The sequence below is a fragment of the Camelina sativa genome, chromosome 7, assembly GCF_030686135.1.
Source record: "Camelina sativa cultivar CO46 ecotype springtype chromosome 7, ASM3068613v1".
Taxonomy (NCBI): Eukaryota; Viridiplantae; Streptophyta; class Magnoliopsida; order Brassicales; family Brassicaceae; genus Camelina; species Camelina sativa.
The window spans coordinates 22,907,752-22,931,570 of record NC_141886.1 but is presented as its reverse complement, the minus strand read 5'-3'; the positions used below and the strand labels follow the sequence as shown (position 1 = coordinate 22,931,570).

The 23,819-nt window shown below is 34.3% G+C and overlaps 5 protein-coding genes and 1 long non-coding RNA gene across 14 annotated transcripts; 1 reads left to right on the top strand and 5 right to left on the bottom strand.

Moving 5' to 3' along the window:
• The first annotated feature begins 4 nt into the window (after positions 1-4).
• On the top strand, positions 5-875 carry LOC104701702 (large ribosomal subunit protein uL15x). Its single transcript, XM_010417444.3, has one exon. The coding sequence runs from the start codon at positions 247-249 to the stop codon at positions 685-687; it is 441 nt and encodes a 146-aa protein (XP_010415746.1). The 5' UTR covers positions 5-246; the 3' UTR covers positions 688-875.
• A 540-nt stretch (positions 876-1,415) lies between these two features.
• Positions 1,416-3,515, bottom strand: LOC104701701 (F-box protein At1g70590). Its single transcript, XM_010417443.2, has 4 exons — positions 2,756-3,515; positions 2,418-2,551; positions 1,870-2,052; positions 1,416-1,769 (listed from the first exon to the last, which is right to left on the bottom strand). Exons 1-4 carry the CDS (start codon positions 3,312-3,314, stop codon positions 1,602-1,604), a joined length of 1,044 nt encoding a protein of 347 aa, XP_010415745.1. The 5' UTR covers positions 3,315-3,515; the 3' UTR covers positions 1,416-1,601.
• Positions 3,516-13,161: 9,646 nt separating this feature from the next.
• On the bottom strand, positions 13,162-13,988 carry LOC109125535 (uncharacterized). 2 transcript variants are annotated; one of them, XR_015560952.1, is made up of 2 exons: positions 13,770-13,988; positions 13,162-13,445 (listed from the first exon to the last, which is right to left on the bottom strand). It is a non-coding gene; the product is annotated as an uncharacterized LOC109125535 (long non-coding RNA). The 2 variants fall into 2 exon arrangements; XR_002032589.2 differs by having other exon boundaries at positions 13,162-13,556; positions 13,770-13,923.
• A 1,163-nt stretch (positions 13,989-15,151) lies between these two features.
• Positions 15,152-15,588, bottom strand: LOC104701700 (uncharacterized). Its single transcript, XM_010417442.2, is given in 2 exon segments — positions 15,152-15,175; positions 15,177-15,588. Coding segments are annotated over 2 exon segments (342 nt in total). The 5' UTR covers positions 15,495-15,588.
• A 561-nt stretch (positions 15,589-16,149) lies between these two features.
• Positions 16,150-19,767, bottom strand: LOC104701699 (glutamate--glyoxylate aminotransferase 2). Its single transcript, XM_010417441.2, has 13 exons — positions 19,400-19,767; positions 18,800-18,936; positions 18,647-18,712; positions 18,444-18,561; positions 18,273-18,354; positions 18,088-18,175; positions 17,728-17,886; positions 17,446-17,619; positions 17,197-17,328; positions 17,056-17,121; positions 16,913-16,977; positions 16,564-16,812; positions 16,150-16,470 (listed from the first exon to the last, which is right to left on the bottom strand). The coding sequence occupies exons 2-13, from the start codon at positions 18,914-18,916 to the stop codon at positions 16,347-16,349; spliced, it is 1,440 nt and encodes a 479-aa protein (XP_010415743.2). The 5' UTR covers positions 18,917-18,936; positions 19,400-19,767; the 3' UTR covers positions 16,150-16,346.
• Positions 19,768-19,914: 147 nt separating this feature from the next.
• LOC104701698 (uncharacterized) lies at positions 19,915-23,732 on the bottom strand. 8 transcript variants are annotated; one of them, XR_015560946.1, is made up of 10 exons: positions 23,184-23,732; positions 22,404-22,886; positions 22,143-22,300; positions 21,936-22,019; positions 21,787-21,839; positions 21,555-21,636; positions 21,266-21,373; positions 20,959-21,082; positions 20,487-20,796; positions 19,915-20,391 (listed from the first exon to the last, which is right to left on the bottom strand). XR_015560946.1 is itself a non-coding variant. In XM_010417439.3 (10 exons), exons 1-10 carry the CDS (start codon positions 23,572-23,574, stop codon positions 20,170-20,172), a joined length of 1,791 nt encoding a protein of 596 aa, XP_010415741.1. In that variant the 5' UTR covers positions 23,575-23,709; the 3' UTR covers positions 19,915-20,169. The 8 variants fall into 8 exon arrangements, 2 of the variants coding, with proteins under 2 accessions (XP_010415741.1, XP_087312872.1); XR_015560950.1 differs by having other exon boundaries at positions 20,487-20,572; positions 21,926-22,019; positions 22,404-23,021; positions 23,184-23,698; XR_015560948.1 differs by having other exon boundaries at positions 21,926-22,019; positions 23,184-23,698.
• Between the last annotated feature and the right edge of the window lie 87 nt (positions 23,733-23,819).

Below are 23,819 nucleotides of genomic sequence, written 5' to 3'. Positions count from 1 at the left end.
CAATATCAGTTTGGTTCGCTTCGGATTTCAATTACGGTTTGTTTCCCCCACCAGCTCAAAATGTGAAATATTATAACTGGATACAAAGGCCCATTTCACGTTACAGCAGCCCAATAAAAATGTGTAAACCCTAGAGGGCAAAAGGGGGAATTTTAAAAAAAACTTTCGTCTCTATAAATATCATTTCTTAAGAGAAACCCTAGCCGCAGCGAGTGAGAGAGAAGGAGGGTAGCAGATTCGGCGGAAATGACGACCAGATTCAAGAAGAACAGGAAGAAGAGAGGTCACGTCAGTGCCGGACATGGACGTATCGGAAAGCACCGTAAGCATCCCGGAGGTCGTGGTAACGCTGGAGGTATGCATCACCACAGGATCCTCTTCGACAAGTACCATCCAGGTTACTTCGGTAAAGTTGGTATGAGGTACTTCCACAAGCTGAGGAACAAGTTCTTCTGCCCCATCGTTAACCTCGACAAGCTCTGGTCCCTCGTACCTGAAGACGTGAAGGCGAAATCAACCAAGGACAACGTTCCTTTGATCGATGTGACGCAGCATGGTTTCTTCAAGGTTTTGGGGAAAGGTCATTTGCCTGAGAACAAGCCCTTCGTTGTGAAGGCGAAGCTTATCTCGAAGACTGCTGAGAAGAAGATTAAGGAAGCTGGTGGCGCTGTTGTGCTTACTGCCTAGGTTTGGTGAATTTTTTAAATTTGCTTAGCTCTTGTTTTTGAATCTTCTCTGGAGTTTGTTATCTTTTGTTGTCTTTTGGATTTTGGAAGCAGAGAGAAATCTCTTTTTTTTAAAAGTTAGTAGTTTTATGAACCTCTTGTTGGATTTTGATAAATGCTTGTTATTCCGAATTCAGATTTGGTTTCACATTTGTGGTGGTTTCGTAATTTGGTAGCTTTAGAATTTGCGTCACTGTTGATTCATTTGCGTTTGCTAGATTCCGTTCTCTTAAAGCATCTTGATAGCTTAATGATGCATGATCTGATCGGTTATACCATATGTGTGGCTATGGTGTGATTTTGCGTAACAGTCATTAAGTTTTTGGAAATGCATTCAACAATTTACAACAGCAATTATAATGTGTTAACAGAACTAATTTTGCTCTTCTAGACTATTATCATGTTATAGATTTAGGTTATTCGATGAAACTGATGGTTTTCTAGTTTAGAATTCGTTTCCGTAAGCAAGATAATTAGAAATCGTAAAATATTCAAGACAAGAACTAATGTCAAAAACCCAACGAAAATACAACCAGAACATCTGAAAGCTTTGTCAATGTTGTGGAGACCTTTCTCGTTCTTTATTTATCTGCTTCTCTCGACTATTTCATTTGGGATTTAAGAATTCATATACTACACGACTGTATTGAAAACCCAAGTCCCAAAAGCTAAGTCAGTAAGAGATCCTCATGTTCAAGCTGCAAAGCATAGCGATAGGACACTTCTCGTATACCAATTACAACTCTTTGGATTATATATAATCCAAGTGTGAACTAGAAGTCGAAATGTGAAATGAGGTCTTGTAATTGAATCATGGCCAAAGTTGAATATAAGTTACAGACATGTATAAATAACACTTGACCAAAACATGAAGAGTCAGCGCGTAGCTGGTAGAGCACGCCAGTTATTGGCTTGTTGAATGGCATGATGGCGAGAAGTTGCAGATAGTTGCTGGTGTATAACTTCCTTGACGTGACCCGCAGCTGTTTCACCACCACGTTCAGCGAGTTCTAAGTAAAGTACAGCTTTCAGCATCGCCCCTTCCTGCATTATCCCAATTACATTAATCAGTGCTAAATCGAATCAACTCATGGTCCAACATGGCATACTATTCACCATGATCACCTGAAATAGAGATTCTTACCGAAAATAGAGTAAGACCGTGTTCAAACTGAGCTTTACTATGGCCATGATCAGCTGCACGTTTCATCCATTTGCTTCCTAGCTTGCGGTTTTGATGCAAGCCTTCTCCAACCAAGTAACAGCGCGAAATATTATACATTGCTCGTACATAGCCACCTTCTGCTGCCTTTAGGTACCATTTACTCTGTCAAAAAAGAAAAAAAAAAAAATTCCAATCATTATATGCAAACTTCATAGATTCTTTAGAAAGATGATAAAAGACAGAAACTGAACATTTCCACAAATGAACTAAAGCACATGTCCAAACATAGCATTTATCAGCTTCCAAAAAAGAACTAATGCACATGTCCAAGCATAGCATTATCTATTCCAAAATATGAGCTAATGCACATGTCCAAAGATAGCATTATCAGTTTTCCACTGAGTGTGTTGTAGCCATGTAATATGAAGAATCAGAAACAAAGATGCAATTTTCAATCAAGCACCACACAAAGACAATATAAAATCTCAACTAAAAGGACAAAGAAAGGATCAGAAGAAGGCACATACAGCTTCTACCATATTGGGTTGCACAACCCGGCCTTGGTGTAAACAAAGAGCTAACTGATACTGTGCTCGAACATAACCATTCTCCGCAGATTGCTTCAACCACTTGATCGCTTCCTTGGGATTTGTGGGTTCAACTGCAGATACAAGCAACCAATTGCTCAGAAATTACTCCACCAATCCATTACCAAATTGGTTAGTAACTAAGCTCGTCAAATCCAAATTCTATATACAACACAATCCAGAAAACATCAATATCAATCATGAACAACTCAAAATTGCAATTGCAGGTTATATAAAAATCAAAGCCACCAAAACCATGGGAACTTAAGTCTCATTACCTTGAAGATAAGAAATCCCCAAATTACATTGACCAACAGCGTCACCAAGCTCCGCAGCTCTCCGATACAGACTCACAGCTTTCTCCTTATCTCCCGTTTCCCAATAGACAAGCCCAGCATCAACCATGGCGAGCGTGGATCCAAGCGCAGCTCCTTTTAAAAACGAATCCAGAGCCTTGTCGAGATTCGCTCGCACACCTCCTCGACCATGCTTGAATTTTTTCCCCCACCGAAGAAACAACATCGACTCTCTCAACGGCTTTAACGCGTCTCTCCACGATTTACACACCGACGACGCCGCTTGTAGATTCGGAAGACTAAACGGCGCGGCGATCTTCATCAGTATATCAAACGGTAGCATAGAGAAATCTCCGAAGTCATTCGACGGAGAAGTTGAAGAAGAAGAAGAAGACCTAGAGCTTGTGCTTGTGCTTGACTTCATCGTTGCTCTGTTGATTGGAGAAAATCTAGTGCGTTTTTCCTTGTCTTGAGATTTCAAAAACGATAAGGAGGTGAATCGAGATCCTTCAGATCTACATGGCCACGTTCTCTGCTTCATCTTCTCCGGCGACGAAAGACCACCGTCGGTTTCAAAGAGGGGTAAGTAAACGATTCGTTTTGTTTTTTTGTTTTTTTTCTTTTCCTTTTTCTTCCGCGTTTGTGCCGAGTAAATTTGTTTTTGTTATATGGTTAGTAATCGAACGGTTATGTGATGAGCGACAATTAAATCCACCATATAATAATGCGACACGTGGAATTACTTAAACCGCCAAGAAAATTTCGTATAGGGTGAGTGGACCAAAGCTAACAGACACGAAACATTAATATTTGTTTTGGGCTGGGCCTTCAATATCCATTTATTTTTATATAATAACTATATGGAAATTATCTTACAAAAATTAGAGCATACAAATACTAGGCATGGAATCGAACCTGTACTGCATGAACAGAAAAAATGTGGCCTTTCAATTAGTTTTATAGTTATTAGTTTACTTCCTTTGTGTACGCCTGTACGGGCCGAGGCCGGGGCCGGCAAATAGTTTTGATAGAGCGACGTATGTCAATTAGGACCAAAGTTTGTGGGTTGTTCCAGTCTCGTCTAAAAATACCGAGCTCAGAATTAAATATATATATAAAAAAAATAAAAAAAATTGGATCTTTCAGGTTTTTAGGCTTATCCCGAACAGGTTTGAACTGGTCCAAAAAAACCTTGAACAAATATATTTGTATTATTTTGTTATATTTTTGTTTAATTGTTATATTTCTGATTAATGATTTATTGTAAATAAAGTTTATAATTCTAATCCTAGTATTTATATTTATTTAATAATTTTACTTTAAAATTTTTTATCTATGCTATTTTATATAAATCACATATTGTTTTATTAGTTAAAGTATACATTTGTTTTTAGTTTTAATTTTTTTTTTCAAAATTAAGCTAGTTTTAGTGAATATAGATGAGTTATTTAAAATTTGATTGATTTTTTTTATAGTACTCCTTTAAATATTATTTTTCAATACTTATAAATTTGAATTTTTGATCTATAAGATAACTCCGACAAAGTCTTAAAAGCTTTGTAGCACTGCTAGGGCCGAGCCCGAATTTTAAAATATAGGCTCCAAAACATTTCAAGTAGGACCGAGCTAGACTCAAACATATGCGGACTGGTTTTGAGTCAGGTCGGACCAGTCCGATTAACACCTCTCTATCTAACTAATCCACAGTAATGTAACATTATTTTTACCCCTTTATACAAGCCTAAGATATTTTTACAGAGGAAAATCATATATAGTCTATGTCCTCATTTAAAAAAATTGTTTTATGGTTAATGATGTTTGTAATGTCTTAAGAAAAATAAATGTTAAAAAAAACTATAGTGATATTAATGTAGGGAAGAAATCTTTGTAGCTTATACGTACGTGAAATGGTTGCAAAGATTTTCCTTTGTTTTGCAGGAAGCCATTCAAAGCTTTGTCTTTTATCAATTATTTATTTTATTTTAATTTAATTTTGTAAAAAGACCCATAAAAATTGTTAGCTGGCAAGATTTTTTTTTTAATAAAATATTACTTGCATAAATTATTTTCCGTTGTGGAATCTCGTTGCACTCATTCCTTTTATAAAACTCTTGACCAAAGTTAGAGCAACCTCGAGATTGACAATTGTGGCCAATTAATGAGATCTATGTCAGAAAGTTTTTTTGTATGTTTAAGTTTTATTTTTAAAATTTCCATTAAAACAATTACAAGGTTATTATTTTATTTATAATAAAACGTATTGTATGTTACTTTGTTGGCTCTTTCTGGTTAAGTTTTATTAATATCTCTATATACTGGGGGATTATGATTTATGATAAGATAACAATATTAGAACTGATCCTGTGAGATTCAATTTTATATGTCATCTAAGCGCCAAGATGAGTGAATGAATTCTTTGATCATGTGATGATTTGAAAAAAGAAATGTGATCTTTTAGTGTAGACAAAATGATGTAACAATACAGTTATTCATAACAACAATTAAATAAATGTAGAAGAAGCGGATACAATCGCTTGTGAAAGACCACACCATAAAAATTGTTAGCTGGCAAGAATTTTTTATTTTTTTGGCAAAATATTTCTTGCATAAATTATTTTCCGTTGTGGAATCTTGTTGCACTGATTCCATTTGTAAAATTCTTGACCAAGGTTAGAGCAACCTCGAGATTGACCATTGGTCAATTAATGGGGCCTATGTCAGAAAGTATTTTGTGTATTTTAGTTTTATTTTTAAAATTTCCATTTAAACAATTACAAGGTTATTATTTTGTTTATAATAAAACGTATTGTATGTTACTTTGTTGGCTCTTTCTGGTTAAGTTTTATTAATATCTCTATATACTGGGGGTATTATGATTTATGATAAGATTTAGAACTGATCCAGTGAGATTTAATTATATATGTCATCTAAGCGCCAAGATGAGTGAATGAATTCTTTGATCATGTGATGATTTGAAAAAAGAAAGGTGATCTTTTAGTGTAGACAGAAGGATGTAACCATACAGTTATTCATAACAACAATTAAATAAATATAGATGAAGCGGATACAATCGCTTGTGAAAGACCACACCATAAAAAGTGTTAGCTGGCAAGAATTTTTTTTCCATAAAATATTTCTTGCATAAATTATTTTCCGTTGTGGAATCTCGTTGCATTGATTCCTTTTATAAAACTCTTGACCAAAGTTAGAGCAACCTCGAGATTGACAATTGTGGCCAATTAATGGGATCTATGTGAGAAAGTTTTTTGTATGTTTTAGTTTTATTTTTAAAATTTCATTTAAAACAATTACAAGGTTATTGTTTTATTTATAATAAAACGTATTGTATGTTACTTCGTTGGCTCTTTCTGGTTAAGTTTTTTTAATATCTCTATATACTGGGGGGATTATGATTTATGACACGATAACAATATTAGAATTGATCCAGTGAGATTCAATTTTATATGTCATCTAAGCGCCAAGATGAGTGAATGAATTCTTTGATCATGTGATGACTTGAAAAAAGAAAGGTGATCTTTTAATGTAAACAGAAGGATGTAACAATACAGTTATTCATAACAACAATTAAATAAATGTAGAAGAAGCGGATACAATCGCTTGCGAAAGACCACACCATAAAAATTGTTAGCTGGCAAGAATTTTTTATTTTTTTGGCAAAATATTTCTTGCATAAATTATTTTCCGTTGTGGAATCTCGTTGCACTGATTCCGTTTGTAAAATTCTTGACCACAGTTAGAGCAACCTCGAGATTGACCATTGGTCAATTAATGGGACCTATGTCAGAAAGTATTTTGTGTATTTTAGTTATATTTTTAAAATTTCCATTTAAACAATTACAAGGTTATTATTTTATTTATAATAAAACGTATTGTATGTTACTTTGTTGGCTCTTTCTGGTTAAGTTTTATTAATATCTCTATATACTGGGGGTATTATGATTTATGATAAGATTTAGAATTGATCTAGTGAGATTCAATTTTATATGTCATCTAAGCGCCAAGATGAGTGAATGAATTCTTTGAACATGTGATGATTTGAAAAAAGAAAGGTGATCTTTTAGTGTAGACAAAAGGATGTAACAATATAGTTATTCATAACAACAATTAAATAAATGTAGAAGAAGCGGATACAATCGCTTGCGAAAGACCACACCATAAAACTAATAGCTGGCAAGAATTTTATTTTTGGTAAAATATTTCTTGCATAAATTATTTTCCGTTGTGGAATCTCTTTGCACTCATTCCTTTTGTAAAATTCTTGACCAAAGTTAGAGCAACCTCACGATTGACAATTGGTCAATTAATGGGACTTATGTCAGAAAGTTTTTTGTGTGTTTTAATTTTATTTTTAAAATTTCCATTAAAACAATTACAAGGTTTTTATTTTATTTATAATAAAACGTCTTGTATGTTACTTTGTTGGCTCTTTCTGGTTAAGTTTTATTAATATCTCTATATACTGGGGTATTATGATTTATGATAAGATTTAGAACTGATACAGTGAGATTCAATTTTATATGTCATCTAAGCGCCAAGATGAGTGAATGAATTCTTTGATCATGTGATGATTTGAAAAAAGAAAGGTGATCTTTTAGTGTAGACAGAAGGATGTAACAATACAGTTATTCATTACAAAAATTAAATAAATGTAGAAGAAGCGGATACAATCGCTTGTGAAAGACCACACCATAAAAATTGTTAGCTGGCAAGAATTTTTTTTTAATAAAATATTTCTTGCATAAATTATTTTCCGTTGTGGAATCTCGTTGCATTGATTCCTTTTATAAAACTCTTGACCAAAGTTAGAGCAACCTCGAGATTGACAATTATGGCCAATTAATGGGATCTATGTGAGAAATTTTTTTGTATGTTTTAGTTTTATTTTTAAAATTTCCATTAAAACAATTACAAGGTTTTTATTTTATTTATAATAAAATGTATTGTATGTTACTTCGTTGGCTCTTTCTGGTTAAGTTTTATTAATATCTCTATATACTGGGGGATTATGATTTATGACACGATAACAATATTAAAATTGATCCAGTGAGATTCAATTTTATATGTCATCTAAGCGCTAAGATGAGTGAATGAATTCTTTGAACATGTGATGATTTGAAAAAAGAAAGTTGATATTTTAGTGTAGACAAAAGGATGTAACAATATAGTTATTCATAACAACAATTAAATAAATGTAGAAGAAGCGGATACAATCGCTTGCGAAAGACCACACCATAGAAACTAATAGCTGGCAAGAATTTTTTATTTTTTTGGCAAAATATTTTTTGCATAAATTATTTTCCATTGTGGAATCTCTTTGCACTCATTCCTTTTGTAAAATTCTTGACCAAAGTTAGAGCAATCTCAGGATTGAAAATTGGTCAATTAATGGGACTTATGTGAGAAAGTTTTTTGTGTGTTTTAGTTTTATTTTTATAATTTCCATTAAAACAATTACAAGGTTATTATTTTATTTATAATAAAACGTATTGTATGTTACTTCGTTGGCTCTTTCTGGTTTAATTTTATTAATATCTCTATATACTGGGGGGATTATGATTTATGATAAGATAACAATATTAGAACTGTTCCAGTGAGATTCAATTTTATATGTCTTCTAAGCGCCAAGTTGAGTGAATGAATTCTTTGACCATGTGATGATTTGAAAAAAGAAAGGTGATCTTTTAGTGTAAATAGAAGGATGTAACAATACAGTAATAAATGTAGAATAAGCGGATACAATCGCTTGCGAAAGACCACACCATAAAAATTGTTAGCTGGCAAGAATTTTTTATTTTTTTGGCAAAATATTTCTTGCATAAATTATTTTCCGTTGTGGAATCTCGTTGCACTGATTCCGTTTGTAAAATTCTTGACCAAAGTTAGAGCAACCTTGATATTGACCATTGGTCAATTAATGGGACCTATGTCAGAAAGTTTTTTGTGTGTGTTTAGTTTTATTTTTAAAATTTCCATTAAACCAATTACAAGGTTTTTATTTTATTTATAATAAAACGTATTGTATGTTACTTCGTTGGCTCTTTCTGGTTTAGTTTTATTAGTATCTCTATATACTGGGAGGATTATGATTTATGATAAGATAACAATATTAGAACTGTTCCAGTGAGATTCAATTTTATATGTCATCTAAGCGCCAAGTTGAGTGAATGAATTCTTTGACCATGTGATGATTTGAAAAAAGAAAGGTGATCTTTTAGTGTAAATAGAAGGATGTAACAATACAGTAATAAATGTAGAAGAAGCGGATACAATCGCTTGCGAAAGACCACACCATAAAAATTGTTAGCTGGCAAGAATTTTTTTTTTGGTAAAATATTTCTTGCATAAATTATTTTCCGTTGTGGAATCTCTTTGCACTGATTCCTTTTGTAAAATTCTTGACCAAAGTTAGGGCAACCTCGAGATTGACAATGGGTCAATAAATGGGACCTATGTCAGAAAGTTTTTTGTGTGTTTTAGTTTTATTTTTAAATTTCCATTAAAACAATTACAAGGTTTTTATTTTATTGATAATAAAACGTATTGTATGTTACTTCGTTGGCTCTTTCTGGTTAAGTTTTATTAACATCTCTATATACTGGGAGATTATGATTTATGATAAGTTAGAATTGATCCAGTGAGATTCAATTTTATATGTCATCTAAGCGCCAAGATGAGTGAATGAATTCTTTGAACATGTGATGATTTGAAAGAAAAAAAAAGTGATCTTTTACTGTAGACCGAAGGATGTATCAATACGGTTATTCATAACAACAATTAAATAAATGTAGAAGAAGCGGATACAATTGCTTGCGAAAGACCACACCATACCTCCAAAGTCATTTTAGACAAAATTTTCATATTCTGGAATTTAGAACCTTCTGCAAAATAGTTAATAATACATAAATGTCATAAAATAAATAAAAACATATTACTACTCCAACAAAAATATTAGATTTACTAGATTTTAACCCGCGGTACACCGCGGGACAATATTTTATATCAAAAAACTAAATTTTAAAATGTATTTGTTTGTTTAGTGTTTAAGATTGTATAACTATATTTTGATTGCTAGTTCTAAAATTTGACCAGCTGTATGTAGACACAAAATGACAATTATTTAGTTTTATTTCTGATAATATTACATTTTTACCATATCGAATTTTTTTTGGTTACAGTTTTTTAGATTTAACCCGTGAAAAAAATATTCTTACATTATTATTTTTTAAAAATTTTTATGTTTTTAAATTTAACCCATAAGTTTTTAGTGTTTTTAGATTTAACCCGTGAAAGAATGATATATGTAAAAGTTATTATGCAGTATACTGTGGGTTTAATTATTTATAAAGAATTTTTTTTGGATTCACCAAGAATTGTCCTATTATAAATAATCTACTTTTTTAGATTTAACCCGTGAAATAATTATTCTCACATTAATTTATTAGCATAGTAGTAATATTTTAAAAAAAAATGTGTCATATCAAACAATATAGTTATTATTGAATCTTAGAGTTTTTAAAGGAAAATAAAAAAAGATATTAAATATATATATAAACATTGTTTTAGGAAATTATAAACCAATTTTTTTTTTGTCAACAAACTATAAACCAAATTGTTAGGGATATTTTAGGAATCTAATTGATTTTGTTTTTTTGTGCAATTATTTAATGATTAACTTTGTAAATAAGTATAACATAAAGGTTAGAACAACAAATATACTTAAAAATGTTAATATAGATATATTTATGTGTCTTTATTATTATTGTAACCGTTTAAACAAAATAGTGAACATTTTCTTTATATGTAAAGATTAAGTTATGTAGTTTGTGGTATTGGACAGTAAATTAATATAGGTTTTTTAGAAACATAAATAATTAAAAATATCACAAGTAACGGTTACAATAATAATTTAGACCAGCATACTAAGTCAATATATCTCCACCTCCAGCCTCTGTTTTCCGGTCTCTCTTCAAACTGGAGAGTTTAATCCGGTTAACTTTTCTTCCCACTCTCTAAGTTTGTATCGCTTTTACAGTTGGGAAATAATTAAATTAACATCTCAGTTTAGTCAGAGATTATAGCTCGTTTGGCTAGGTTCTCGCTCGAACGATGCTTTCATGAAGCTTGCCTCAAACATAGCTAGGAATCAGATTCTTTTCTCTCCACCGAATCAACGATTTTCTAATCTTGTTGTTATTGCCATAGTAGGTTTTTTCCATAGTTTCATCAGCTTGACCTATGATCATGGGATTTAAATATATACAGCATAAGTATGTAATATACTAATATCACATGAATCATCAATTTATAGGGTTGTAAAAATGTGAAACAAAAGGTTACAATTACCTTGTTATGATGGACACCATAGTGCATCCGGATATGAAACAAAAGGATTCCCTAGTAAAAAATAAACATTGTTGCATGTTTTAAAACATGTGTTGAGCCTTTATTGGTCAAAATAGTAAAAAAATATAAAAACTAACGTTTGGCTCCCAGAAGGAGGTGCATAACTGGAGTTGGAGCATGTCTACCGCGCATGTTTGGTAAGTTTGTGATGTTTTAGTTGTCCTTTGAGCCTGAATAATCTAGAAAATAAGTAGTATGACTCATGTTTGCTTTGTTGCTACATATAGCATATGAACGACGATTTTACTGATAACTATATTTATTTGATCTTTACTTGAAGTAGTAGAGCATAACACTTCCCTTCCTGATAGATTTCTTCTATTAACACGCTTCAATCCTTTAAAAAAAAAATAAGAAACTGGTTATTGTTATTAAAGACGACCATTTAAAACATCTTAAAGGATTAAGATTAGTTACCTGCATATCCGTACCTTACAAAAACTAAGGCTTTGAATGGTTGTACACTATGGTGTAGATCGGACTATGCATACCAATATTTTGGTATGCAATATATTAGACTTTAGTATGGAGCAAACTAGTATGGAGTTTATAATGGTATGGAGCTTTTGAGGAGTGGAATGAAAAATGCAGACCAACAGTGAATTTACAATAGTATGGAGTTGTATGTTGAAATGCGTACTAATATGGAGATTTTTAGTATGCATTGTTGCATACTGGTACGCAATGGTGAATGGTAAATTAAGTGCGGACTAGTCCAATTTTAGTCCGGTCTGCAGCATACTATGCAACCATTCAAAGCCTAAGTCACTATTACTTACCTTTCAAATTTTTATTGATTTGCTCAACCACGGTAGTCTTAAAATATGCAAAGAATTAATGCAAAGAATTTTGTAGTGAGTTATGGAATATCCCATTTAGTTCTCGTCAATCAGTAATTAGTTTATTTGCTTATACTAAAATGTCATGCTAACGTAAGGAAATATTACCAAAATGGTTCCACTGGCAAAATTTTATCTTCTACGGGCGTATACCAATTAGTTTTTATTTCCAATATTTTCTTGATTTTGATTACGATTTCATTGTTTATATGGCATTAATTTACTCATATTCGTAAATGTTTGGAAATTAAAGGGTTTTCGATTTTAGGAACTTTATTAATTGTCAAAAGAATTATGGAGATTGTAGATTTTTGTTTTGAAAAAATCGGTTGTATCATTCATTTTTTTGAAAGACTATAGCACCTCTAAAGATATTTTGGAGATTTTATGGAAATAAAACTTTAATGGGTAGAGTTTTTTTTGGAAAAATCGAAATGTATAGATTTCTTCAAGATGTTATGGCAATAAAATTAACAAATTTTGGTCAATTTTGGTTGATTTTAGTAGTTTTAGTAATTGAGTGTTTGTGCAATTTTTAGAGATTAAGATTGTAAATAATTTTTTTAATAACTATAACTAAAAGCGCATAACACAAAATGTACTTTAAAAATGTTAATATAGATTTGCACCAGAAAAAACAATTCAATTTACATGTTCTTACACTATAGTCTATGTATGCTTGGCTTGGCTGCCTAAATTTCTTAGGGTTTGGTTTAGTTTAAACGTAGAGATCGGTGTGGAAGTTTGAATGCAATAACAATAAGTGAGATTCAATTTTATACTCCGCCTAAGCGCCAAGACGGATGTATGATGTGAATTCTTTAATCATGAGACAAGAAAAAGTGATCATACCGAAGGTTGTATATGGGCCGGGACTGGATTTTAAATCATGCACAAGTCCAAATTCTTATATTTCAAAATATTTTTTCCAAAAATATACATGATAATGTGACTTTTCGATAAGTAGTGGTTGATATAAGAAACATAGTTATGGTGTTTTATTGTTAAAGGAAACATGAGGTTTTATAAGAAACGTATTTACGATCCGACCAAAAAAAAAAAAAAACGTATTTACGAAAGGGCCAGGTTGTAGTTACTAGACATAGTGTGGATACTAAGCAGCAGTTTAGAAGGTACAACATTCAATTTGTGTTGATCAAATTAGCATTACCATCTTTACATTGTAAAATCCATTTGTGCATCCAAATCTAGTCTGATAACCAAAATACATAAACGCATAACTGGGAACAATTAAAAAAGTCATTACACAAAGAGTGTTCTTAATAATGCACATGAGAATTAGATTAAAGAAATTAAGAAGAGAAGGAGAAACCTCAAGTATAAAACAGATGAAGAAACTGCCGAAGAAAGGTAGACGGAGGTTGACGATCGGAGAAGAAGGCTGATGACTAAGAGAAAGACAATAGCATAGTCAGTTCAAGGGAATCAGATAAGCAGCTCCTTTTCATCCTCTCCCCAAATTCAGTTTTAAGCTGTTTGGCATATAAATGGGTCCTTTTCTGGGTACCAATTAAGTGATAATAAAAACATTCTACAATTAAATGAAAATTTTTTACTTTTGTTTCGTACTTCAAAATTGCAATCGGGAGAAATCGAAAAGGGGAAAAAAACTTTTGTAAAAAAACTTCAAAACTGCAATCAGGAGGAATCTCAACTAAAAACATCATTATGAAGTCAAAAGCCAAAGCCAGATAGAAAGGAAAACAACTTACCAAGCCATGGGACCTTGACGAAGAAAAATCCAGAGAAGCAGAATCGTTAATCAGATGTTTCCCGCAGAGATGATCGGGAAGATAGCGACGACGTTTTGTAATTTCATCATAAATCTGTTCAAATGGGCTTATATCAATTGAACTTAAGAAATTATATTATTTCGGCTTATATAAAGCCCAACAAATTTGTTAAATTTTTGTGGTGACGTGGATGTTCTCATACGAGAGAAAACTCTGCTATTTTATATATAATTTAGAGAAATACCCTAAAATAGCACTAAAACAAATTTTAGTTTTATGGACAATTATAGCATACATTCCCTAAATTTCCAAAAATAGCACTATTTAACACATTAAAATATTTAAAATTAATTTTTAGTAATTTTTTTTTAGGTTTAGGTTTTCAATTTCAAATTTAAGGTATAGTTTTGAGGGATAGGGTTTAGTATTTTGAATTTAGGATTTATTTTTGAAATATTAATTGGTGCTATTTTTGGAATTTTAGAGATGTTGTGCTAAGTTTGGAAAAAAAACTTATTTTTGTGTTATTTTTGAGAATCTCCCATAGTTTATAGGATAGAATGACATTTGGTATGAAATATTTATGTGAATGTGATTGTCCAAAAGTTTCCTATTATTTTATTTTGCCTACTAAAATTGAGAATTTTGAATCTGAGAGTTGAGAATCTCCGAGAACGTCAAATACAAAAGTTAGAGTATGTATATGATTGAAAGTTGAAACTGTTGACATTGTAAGTACATAGGATAGGATTCTAATCAGCTCGATCGACACGGCCTATTCAATTATTTTACCATTACCAAACATGATATTGACCTCTACTTAAACATGATAGTGGTTTGTTGTGTGGCCGTGTCATGTGGGTCAACTTTCCCAAGTTTGATTTTTCCTCAACTTTTTTGTTTGATTGAAAAAAAAAAAAAATCGAATCGGACTCGAACGTTTTTATCCAGTACCTTGACCAATGTAGGAAACATAAATTGAGTCAAGCTAAGTTTTCATCTTTCACTAATTATGAACTTAATTCGTCACTTTTTGTTAGCCAATTTTATAACATCACACACATGATTGATGAATGATGATCCATCGCAAAAAGAAAAAAAAAATGTTCAAAACAATATGATCATTGGTCACCAATTTGAATTTGGGTTAATTAGTTCTCTCTTTATCCTTATTTTATTCTATATTAAATCTAATTTTACCACACACAAAAAAAAATACTAAAAAGAAAGTAAAAAAAAAATCCTACGTTAATGAGATAGTTTAAAAAAACAAAAAAAACAAAAAAAAAAAACCTCAAAAATTATTCAGTTAATAAGGAATTAACGAAACTCACTAGCTAGGAATCAAGAATATGCATGTATCAAGAATCGTCAGCAACATTATGGTATTCTTGCGAAGAAAGTATCCAACTCTTGAACGTTGAAAGATAAACTCCTTTGCCCGGCAGATTTTGCTCGGCGTTTCTCGATCTTTCCCCGGATACCTGATCGAGGTGCCGGAGGACACTCGTGTTGAGGCGGAATTCTATGTTCTTCCCCCTTTGGAGTGGTGCATCCATCTTCTTCTTCTTCCTCTTCTTTATCTTCTTCTTCCTCTTCTTTATCTTCTTCTTCTTTTCTTTCTTCTTTCTCTGGCTTTGATGAACTCATCACCGGAGCTTTCACTGGGATCGTCACTTTAAGAGACTTTTCAGGAAACTCCATGACTTTGAAAATCCAACAAGAGAGAGACGGTACCTATACGAAGAAATAAGAAATAGGGTTGTTGAATATTCAACTGAATATATAAGAAAATTAAAAAAATAATAATAATAAATTATCTTTAAAGAGGTAAAAAAAGGAAGAAACTTTAAGCGGGAAAGGTTGTTTACTCCTAAAAAAGAGTACAAATTCCTTTTTCTTTTTTTCTTCTCGGAAAAGGAGAAAGAAAGAGAGAGTTTATACGTTTTAGGGTTGTTTTCTCTCTATTCTTCTTTTCTGTGATTTGAAGCTTAGAGAAGAAAATTCCAAAAAGGAGAAGGCAAAAAAGAAAGAGGTTTTTTTTATTTATAATGTTAATTATACTTATGTTTTATTATTACTCGCCTACAACTTTATTTAATCACGATAAGATAAGTGCTTAACTTAATTAATTATTATTTCCATTTAAAACAAAAACAGAAAAATTTATGTATAAATATTGACGGCGGAGAAAGTGTAAAATATTATGGGAAGAAATTGTTGAAAAGAAAATATATTTATTGTATAATATAAACCATTATCATGTTCATTATTTATTCTTAATTTTTCTAATATGATAATTGTTGTCCAGAGTCCACCTTAATAATTATATAAATCATTTACCGTATACTCGTCCATAAAACTTAAGTTTTTTTAATTATGTTTGTGGCTCTGTTTTTACATTATAGATACAAAGGTTTTTATTAAGAGCTCACAACAAGAAGAGTTTTACAGAGAGTAGGACCAGTATGGTATAGCTTTTTAAGAGTGTGAATAGACCAATAATAATGTCGTGAAAGAAGAACCAAGTGATCTCTGATGAGAGTCCTTTTCTTTTCACATTCTGGAGTAACCAACACCGTACTGAGACATGAACTCATCATTGAACTTTTTGAAACTGTCCATAATCTCTGGCATTTCTTCTTCTGCTGGCAGGATTGTTGTCCTCAGATGAAACACCCTGCAACAAAAACCAAAACATAATGAGCTCACAAAGAGGTTTGCAAGAACATGGAAATGTTGTTTTTTAGTCACAACAAGAGTTTTTTTTCACCCTTCTTTTTGTCCAAATCCAGAGCCTGGAACTGTGGAGATTCCTGTGGCTTCTAAGAGCTTAAGGCAGTAGAAAACGTCTGGGACTTTTCCTGCTTGTTTGGCTGCTTGGATTGCTTTCGGCGGCAACTTTATTTGAGGAAACGAATACATAGCACCTTCTGTGAAATTACAGACGACGTTTTTGCAGCTGTTGAATCCATCAGTCATCATCCTTGCTCTTCTTCTAAGTGATTCTAGTATCCCCTTGCTGTTAATAAAAAGTTCCAATGAAGTTATGAGATCTTGATCCTCCATCAAAGCAGTGATTTTGTAGAGATCAGTAGAACATGTAACTTAACTATATTTACCTTTCACGAACAAATTGGTCATAAGAAATGTCTCCAGGCTTTGGTGGGCTAACCATTAAACCCATCTGCACAAGACAAGAGTTCAGCGGAGAAATCATTCGGTAACCAGCAGTTGCTAAAAAAAAAGAGAAGGGCTAGCTTACAAATATCTGAGCAGAGACGTTGGGACTGAGAGCTATAGAGGCAACCTTGTATATCTCCTCAACAGTCTGCATTACCAGACATTTAAAAACTCTTGCAATAACCAAACTCACGGGTTAAAAAATGGAAGGTCAGGTACAAACCTTGGGAGGGATATTTGTCATCTCAAAGTAACCACCTCGTTGCCCACATTCACCCCAGTATCCTTTAGAAACGGTGTGGAAAGATATAAGCTGGACTTCCTTGCTGATCGGTGCTCCCATATCCATCAAAACCTTTACAACATTCAAGATAAAAATGAAGGATCAATCATGCAAGACGAAGTTACAAAGACAGGCTAGTCGAATCGGAGCTAAGGAGTTAAAGATATCAATGAAAGACAAAGTTGATACCTTCTTGGAACTGATAAAGGGACGCTCATCTTGGTATATGTTCTGCTGATACACTTCGTCTCCAAGAAGAACCAATCTCTCATTACAACAGAACCTCAATATCTCTCTTACGTTAGCTTCGCTAAGACACTGGCCAGTTGGGTTTCCGGGGTTAATGATCACCATTGCCCTTACCTGCATTACCCATACGAGAGAAAAACATTAGAGCGGTGAGAAGTGAGATTTCATTACAAAATTTCTCTGCCTCAAAAGATTCGAGAAGAAGAGTGGAAGAATACTAACTGTTATTCCTTGAGAACGAGCCTGAGCAACAGATTGGCGAAGGTTGTTAACATCAAGTCCCCAGTTTTCAGACTCTTCAAGATAGTAAGGAACAAGAGTACCACCTAATAGAGATATAGTAGCCGAGTAGAGTGGATACTGTGGAACTGGAACCAGAATCTGCCAACCAAGAAAACTTGTGACCAGATGCTTATAAACCAAGCCTAAACCTATACCATTTGCCATCTCACTAGACTAAAACCTTTACTCGGGCCTATTGCCAAATTGATATGAACCAATTCATGATAAACCAAACGAAATGGCTTAACATCCATGTACGAAAACTTTAGATAAAGGAACAAGCGAGTAAAGGTTCATTACTCCGTCTTTCTGACCGCGTATGACACAATTCAAAATTTGCATCACACCTTTGCTAGCTCCATCAGTTAAAAATATAAGTTCTGGGTCGCTGTAATTTGAAGATAAGAAGAACCAAAAGGCCTCAGAGTAGTTTTTCTTACATAAAATCTATTTCATTGCATAAATAATCAACATGATGCAATCACCTTGGATATCCATCACGCCGTTCAATGAACTCAGCAACTTCCTTCCGAACTCCCGGAAGACCTCTTGAGTCACTGTAAGCACCTGATTAAAGGTAAAGCAAAACTCGCTTTTTATTTGTACAACCTAAGCTAATATAAAACCATGAGCTGAGTTGTCTAAGAAAGACATACCAAGACCACCAGAAGTCAAGGAAAGATAATGCTTAGCTCTTGCAATAGCATCTGCTGGGAATATCATCCCAACGTTTGGGTCGTCTAGCAGAAATGGTGCTTGGCATAGAGCAACCACCTGCATTGGTTTTCCAACTGTTTAGGTTTTAATCGATAGATCGAACAAGATATAACGTCAGGAAACATGAGAATTGAACATATACCTGACGAGGAAATGTCAGAGGCTTCTGTCCTAAAGCATGAGGGTTTCCAACATTTGTGAAAATAATCTGTAAAATGTGACAATCAAACAAGTTAAGAAACCAAAGACACTGCCCATGAAGCTCATAGTTGCAAACGCATAACAAAGTTGTTACCTTTTTGCCTTCTTTCTGAAGCTCAGAGGCACGGAGATAGAGTTCACCTCTTACTGCATACTGACAATTCTTCACGTTTTCATTCAGGGAATCATAGTCTAATGCCTTGAGAGACATCTCCAGGATTTACTTTCTCTCTACAAACAATATAAGCAGGTGTATAATACTCTGACGAAGTCATCACGAGAAGAGCCATAATCGAGTTTGTAAATCAAACAGTGAAGTAGAGGTAAAGAGGTATCAATGGACCTAAGCGCATCAGTAGACTCTACTAGAGATTTCACATAACACAACGAGAGTTGACTTGTTGACTCGATCATAAAAGATGACTTTTCTCCAATCTATATAACTACAGAACTCTACAATCAACTTATTCCAATACATTAACAGTGAAGGAACCGCCAATAAAATCATCACCAACACACTAGATTCGAGCATAAAGCCACGTAGAGAGTGAACCCCACAACTCAAAATCTACAGAACCAAACTAAATCAAAGAAAAGGCGACGCCTTTCGAAATGGGTTTTCGGAATCGAGACAAAAGTACACGAAATTTGATCAACTGTGGGAACTTGGAAATCTCGATCAGCAACGACTCACCTTCAGATTAGTTTCGTTACCCCCAAAGGTGTCAGTAGAGCACAGCAAGAAAGACTTGTGGGCACTTATTGCATTAGTCTTTTAGTATATGATATAAAAAGTTTGGCAAGATTACGATTGTGTGTCTGACGTGAATTTGGGCACTCGTCTGATCAGATCATGTGGCATAAGGAGAACACAAAAAGACGAAGCAGCTGAGCCACTGGAATATGCAAATAAGAGATTTTATCAATATCCAAAAGTCATTTTTGTACCTTTTTGCTACAAAATCGATTTTTTATAAAAGTTAAAAGACAAATTGTATGGACTCTGTTTTTTATTTTCTTGCAAATATTTTTGCAACTCAACCTATAGAAAGTAGTAACGTCGCACGTCCCTTGCGTTTTCGATTCACAATGTTCTTCTCCAGACACAGACGCTTTTGTTTCTTTCTCATTGTCCTCAAGACAAAGAGCGTCTCCATCCGAATCTTTGATGGGGACTAAATGAGTAACATGAAATCATGAATGCGCAAGAGGCTTAAGAACATAATCATAAATCACAAATACAAATACAAATAACAAACATTTGTTCTCCAGACTCTGTACAATTTAACTAGCCCTCCATAGAAAAGCCCCACAAGCATTGTGTTGTGTGTTCCACTCTGTAAAAAACACTCAGTTTTCAACAACTCAACAATACAACATAACAAAAACAAAAAAAGAATCAGAAAGGTGTGTGCTTTTTCTCTATTCCGTGTATGATTTGTCAGACTCTCCACATTGTTGGAGCTATTTCATCTTGCGTGAGATCTCTATGTAATTCAAAAGTTTCTTTAGAGCCTTTCCACTGTCAATAGCTTCCTTTGCTCTCTCCATTGCTACAGCTACATCTTCTGCACCTTCACTTCCCAACAAATGATCCACAATCCCAGCATTTAGGACGATTCTATCATAAGCCGCACCTTTCTCACCACGAAGCGCTGCCAAACCCAGCTCTATGTTCTTTGACACCTGCTCATTCAACAAAAGTACGACTAAAGTTCTCCCCTTTGTTTCCAACCATTGCCCCCAACAGTGTGAAAGGAACGTGTTTTTAGAGGTTTTACCGAACGATCAGTTCGTGGAGTCTCGGTTGGTTCAAACCCATAGTCTCTTGCATCCACCTCAAGATTGAAACTCTGACGCGACACTCCTACGATTCCAGAAGTTACTTTAGCCATAAGTTTTAGGAGCTGAAACTATATCGATGTACAACAAGATAAATACTAGCACCACGGCACAAGGCAGATTAGTTCATATCTATTCGAATAAGGACCAATCTAAACAAACGACAGCTCTAGTGTTATATTGGAAAGCAATTTGGAAAGGCGAATCCACCAAAACACTTCGATCACCAAGACAAGTAGTACATCAAAACTGCATGCAAACCAAATACGAGATTAGCTGGTAGTTTATTAGCCTATGGACTCCTAACACCTACAAGCCGGTTTACCTCAACACAAATTTGCGCCTGGATTCATATAATATTCAAACAATAGAGTCTAGTTTGAAACTACGAAAGTTAATAGTTATCCTTACCGTCAGCTTCTAGAGCTGTGTCTGAACTCGATGAACGAAACCCAGAACAGTAATTAACTGGGAACCCTTTTGATGCACTTGCTGCTCGCACACGTGTTGTCATTGAGAGAGCCCCCTCCTCGCCCTGCATTACCAATATAAATCTTATAAATTCCCTTATAATCATACCTGCAAAAATTTCTGTTAAAAATTCAAAACTTCAAATGGATACTAGTAAGACAAGTTCCTAACAGATTTCAGATTCTAATTCTAAGTTCCAAGCGCGTAAGGCATTAGGATATATTTGTGGCAAAAGAGAGAGTCAAACCTTAACAACCAAACCAGAATGGACACCTCTTCGTCTCATAAGCATTAAGAGAGGTTCTTCGTAGCCTTCGTGGTAAAACCCAGCCACAATTGATTCCTTTCCTGTCGCCTGCAGTGAAAAACAGTCCATAAAATATCTGCATACAGACACCTTCTCTCAATCCCTCAATGCTTTATTTCTCCTAAAACTTGTCTTAGTCAGCATGAGCTATTAAACGTCTCAACTCTCAAGCAATTCAAATCTTAACGCATGGAGCATAAAATGCGGTGACAAGTGATAGATCCCTTACCCTCACAAATTGTTGAACTTTTTCCGTTGTAGCCAGAGGAGGGCGTTTCTTTATATGCTCCCTCATTTCGATTAGCGAATATCTGCAAATAGTAAAGAAAATTACCAACACGCCCAGATATTTTTTTCTCAAACTGTTTATGGAAGGAGGAAAAGGTTGTATGCATTAGCATAGCCCAAGATCTAAGAAAAAACAAGAAATGGCTCAAACAGATGGTTCTCAGATTTCATACAAAGACGGCCGAGCTTCCCGTAGACTGAGATATGCAAATCCAGCCTTCTCGTCCTGGAAGAATCAAACAGGATATTATAGAGCGCATAAAAATGGGCTTGCAGGAGAAAGACAGACATTAAAAAAAAAAAAGAGAAAACCTGTAGGCACCTCGATGAGTTCTTTTGCCTGCTGAACAGACAAGCTTGTATTTGCTCCCATAAACTTCAGTATTTGTTCCTCAGTTATACCCGCCTGAAGAACATAACAAGAGTTAGAAAGTTAATGAAAAGAAATCTAAAATATTTCCTTTAAAGCATCATCATCATCTATAGGAAATGTAGTGCTGAAAAAAATGATCATCTTTGTTATTCATACTTTTGGAGGCATCCATTCCACACCATGGAGTAGTGAAGATTCACCATAGCAGGATCTAACTGTAGCCACAAACAGAGTGCTTCGAAAGAATCGAGTATTCCCATCATAAGGCTCGCCATAATGGGTTAAGGATTTGACATTAGCAACTGGAGGAGCCCCTGAAATTAGTTGAAGATACTTAACTCAAGTCCGAACTTAGTATCCTTATGGAATTATCATTCAATCCACTGAATTCACTGTATTGTAAAAGAGATTTTTTACCATGTTCGTCATCGAATGCTAGACAGTAAGCTTTAAGCTCTCGATCTGTTTCTCTGTTCATGCGTTGGCCAATCAAAAACGCCGAAAGCAATGACTCACTAACTCCCGAGTTTAAGCTACCATCTGTTTCAAGCGGAAGAACGTCTCTTAAAACACCCTTAACCTCTTCATAACCAAGGTGACCTCCAGCCAAAATCTCTCTTAGCGCACCAACCAATCTCATCTCACGAGTTTCGTTACCAACAAAAGTTGGTCCAACCGAATTTCCCGTACCCAAAAGAGAGCCTTCAGGATCAGCAATAAAGAGCACATCAGGAGGTAGTGCCCTAACCAGGAGTGGCCAAAACACATCCATTGCACGCTTTTCTCCTTCGCTCCATTGAGTTTCCTCCGGAAATGCATTTGCACGGATTGTCATCCCAGCAAAAAATGCCCCAAGTTGCGCCTTTGAAACAGGTTCTTCATCCTTTAGCTCCCCTCTAGCTGCATCCCAGTGAGACGAGTAATGAGGCCCAAGAAGGCAAGAACTCTATCGAGCCAATCAATGAACAAAGTTGCTAAAAAAGAACCAAAAACCTTATGCAAATCATAATCCCAAATTCTTACAAAGCCGCACAACTGTAACACCAAAATCAAACAAGCTGAAGATGTAAAGCTTGAAACTTTCAAATGCTTAGGCTTTCGAGCTAAACAGAGGCAATTTAAAGATCTATCAAAATCAGTTCTTTCGTCCACTACCACCCAAACATGAATCTACCTGATCTTAATGAAAATGCTTACCTGATCTTAATATAGTATCAAACACCTTAAAAGCCTGTTCTTCACTAAGGGGTCTAGTCTGAGTCGGCCCTGTACAAACCCTAGCTTGAGCATCAAGAACTGTAGGGTTTGGCTTCGGAATCGCTGATCCCCGGTAAGTGGAAGATAACGCCGGGTTCTTAATATCAGATTGTTTAAGTCCCAACTGCTCCATCATTGCGGAATCCAACACCGCCTTTATACTCAACCCACCAGTTACCTTCCGCCACCTTGTACGGCCACCGTAATCGGTTAAAGGAAACCGGAGACATGAAGAACTCAGTCCGTTGAAGTTTAGAGACCTGTTGTTGATCTGTGAAGAAGAGATCGACGATAGAGAGAAGGAAGATTCTGGATTTAGAAAAGCTTTCATCGCCTGAATCGCTTCTACTGTTATCTCCGTTCGTAAGAACTAAGAAATCGAGCCTCTGTGACGTTCTCTCTCAGATGACGATGACGATGGCGATGATGATATAATTGTAAATAAGGACCACTTTGTAATAAAATAAGATTATAGGCTTATATGGGCTCAATATTCTTATTTCAATAAGGACCACTTTGTAATAAAATAAGATTATAGGCTTATATGGGCTCAATATTCTTATATCTGTGCAGAAG

Coding starts and splice junctions, on each gene's coding strand:
- LOC104701698 (XM_010417439.3), bottom strand. CDS start 23,574: ATGAAAGCTTTTCTAAATCCAGAATCTTCCTTCTCTCTATCGTCGATC. Junction 22,020..22,142: donor TGGAATGGATGCCTCCAAAA/GTATGAATAACA, acceptor TATGTTCTTCAG/GCGGGTATAACTGAGGAACA. Junction 21,637..21,786: donor CGGGAAGCTCGGCCGTCTTT/GTATGAAATCTG, acceptor TACTATTTGCAG/ATATTCGCTAATCGAAATGA.
- LOC104701702 (XM_010417444.3), top strand. CDS start 247: ATGACGACCAGATTCAAGAAGAACAGGAAGAAGAGAGGTCACGTCAGT.
- LOC104701699 (XM_010417441.2), bottom strand. CDS start 18,916: ATGTCTCTCAAGGCATTAGACTATGATTCCCTGAATGAAAACGTGAAG. Junction 18,713..18,799: donor TTCAGAAAGAAGGCAAAAAG/GTAACAACTTTG, acceptor CACATTTTACAG/ATTATTTTCACAAATGTTGG. Junction 16,471..16,563: donor GGATTTGGACAAAAAGAAGG/GTGAAAAAAAAC, acceptor TTTTTGTTGCAG/GGTGTTTCATCTGAGGACAA.
- LOC104701701 (XM_010417443.2), bottom strand. CDS start 3,314: ATGAAGCAGAGAACGTGGCCATGTAGATCTGAAGGATCTCGATTCACC. Junction 2,552..2,755: donor GGGGATTTCTTATCTTCAAG/GTAATGAGACTT, acceptor TTGTATCTGCAG/TTGAACCCACAAATCCCAAG. Junction 2,053..2,417: donor AACCCAATATGGTAGAAGCT/GTATGTGCCTTC, acceptor CTTTTTTGACAG/AGTAAATGGTACCTAAAGGC.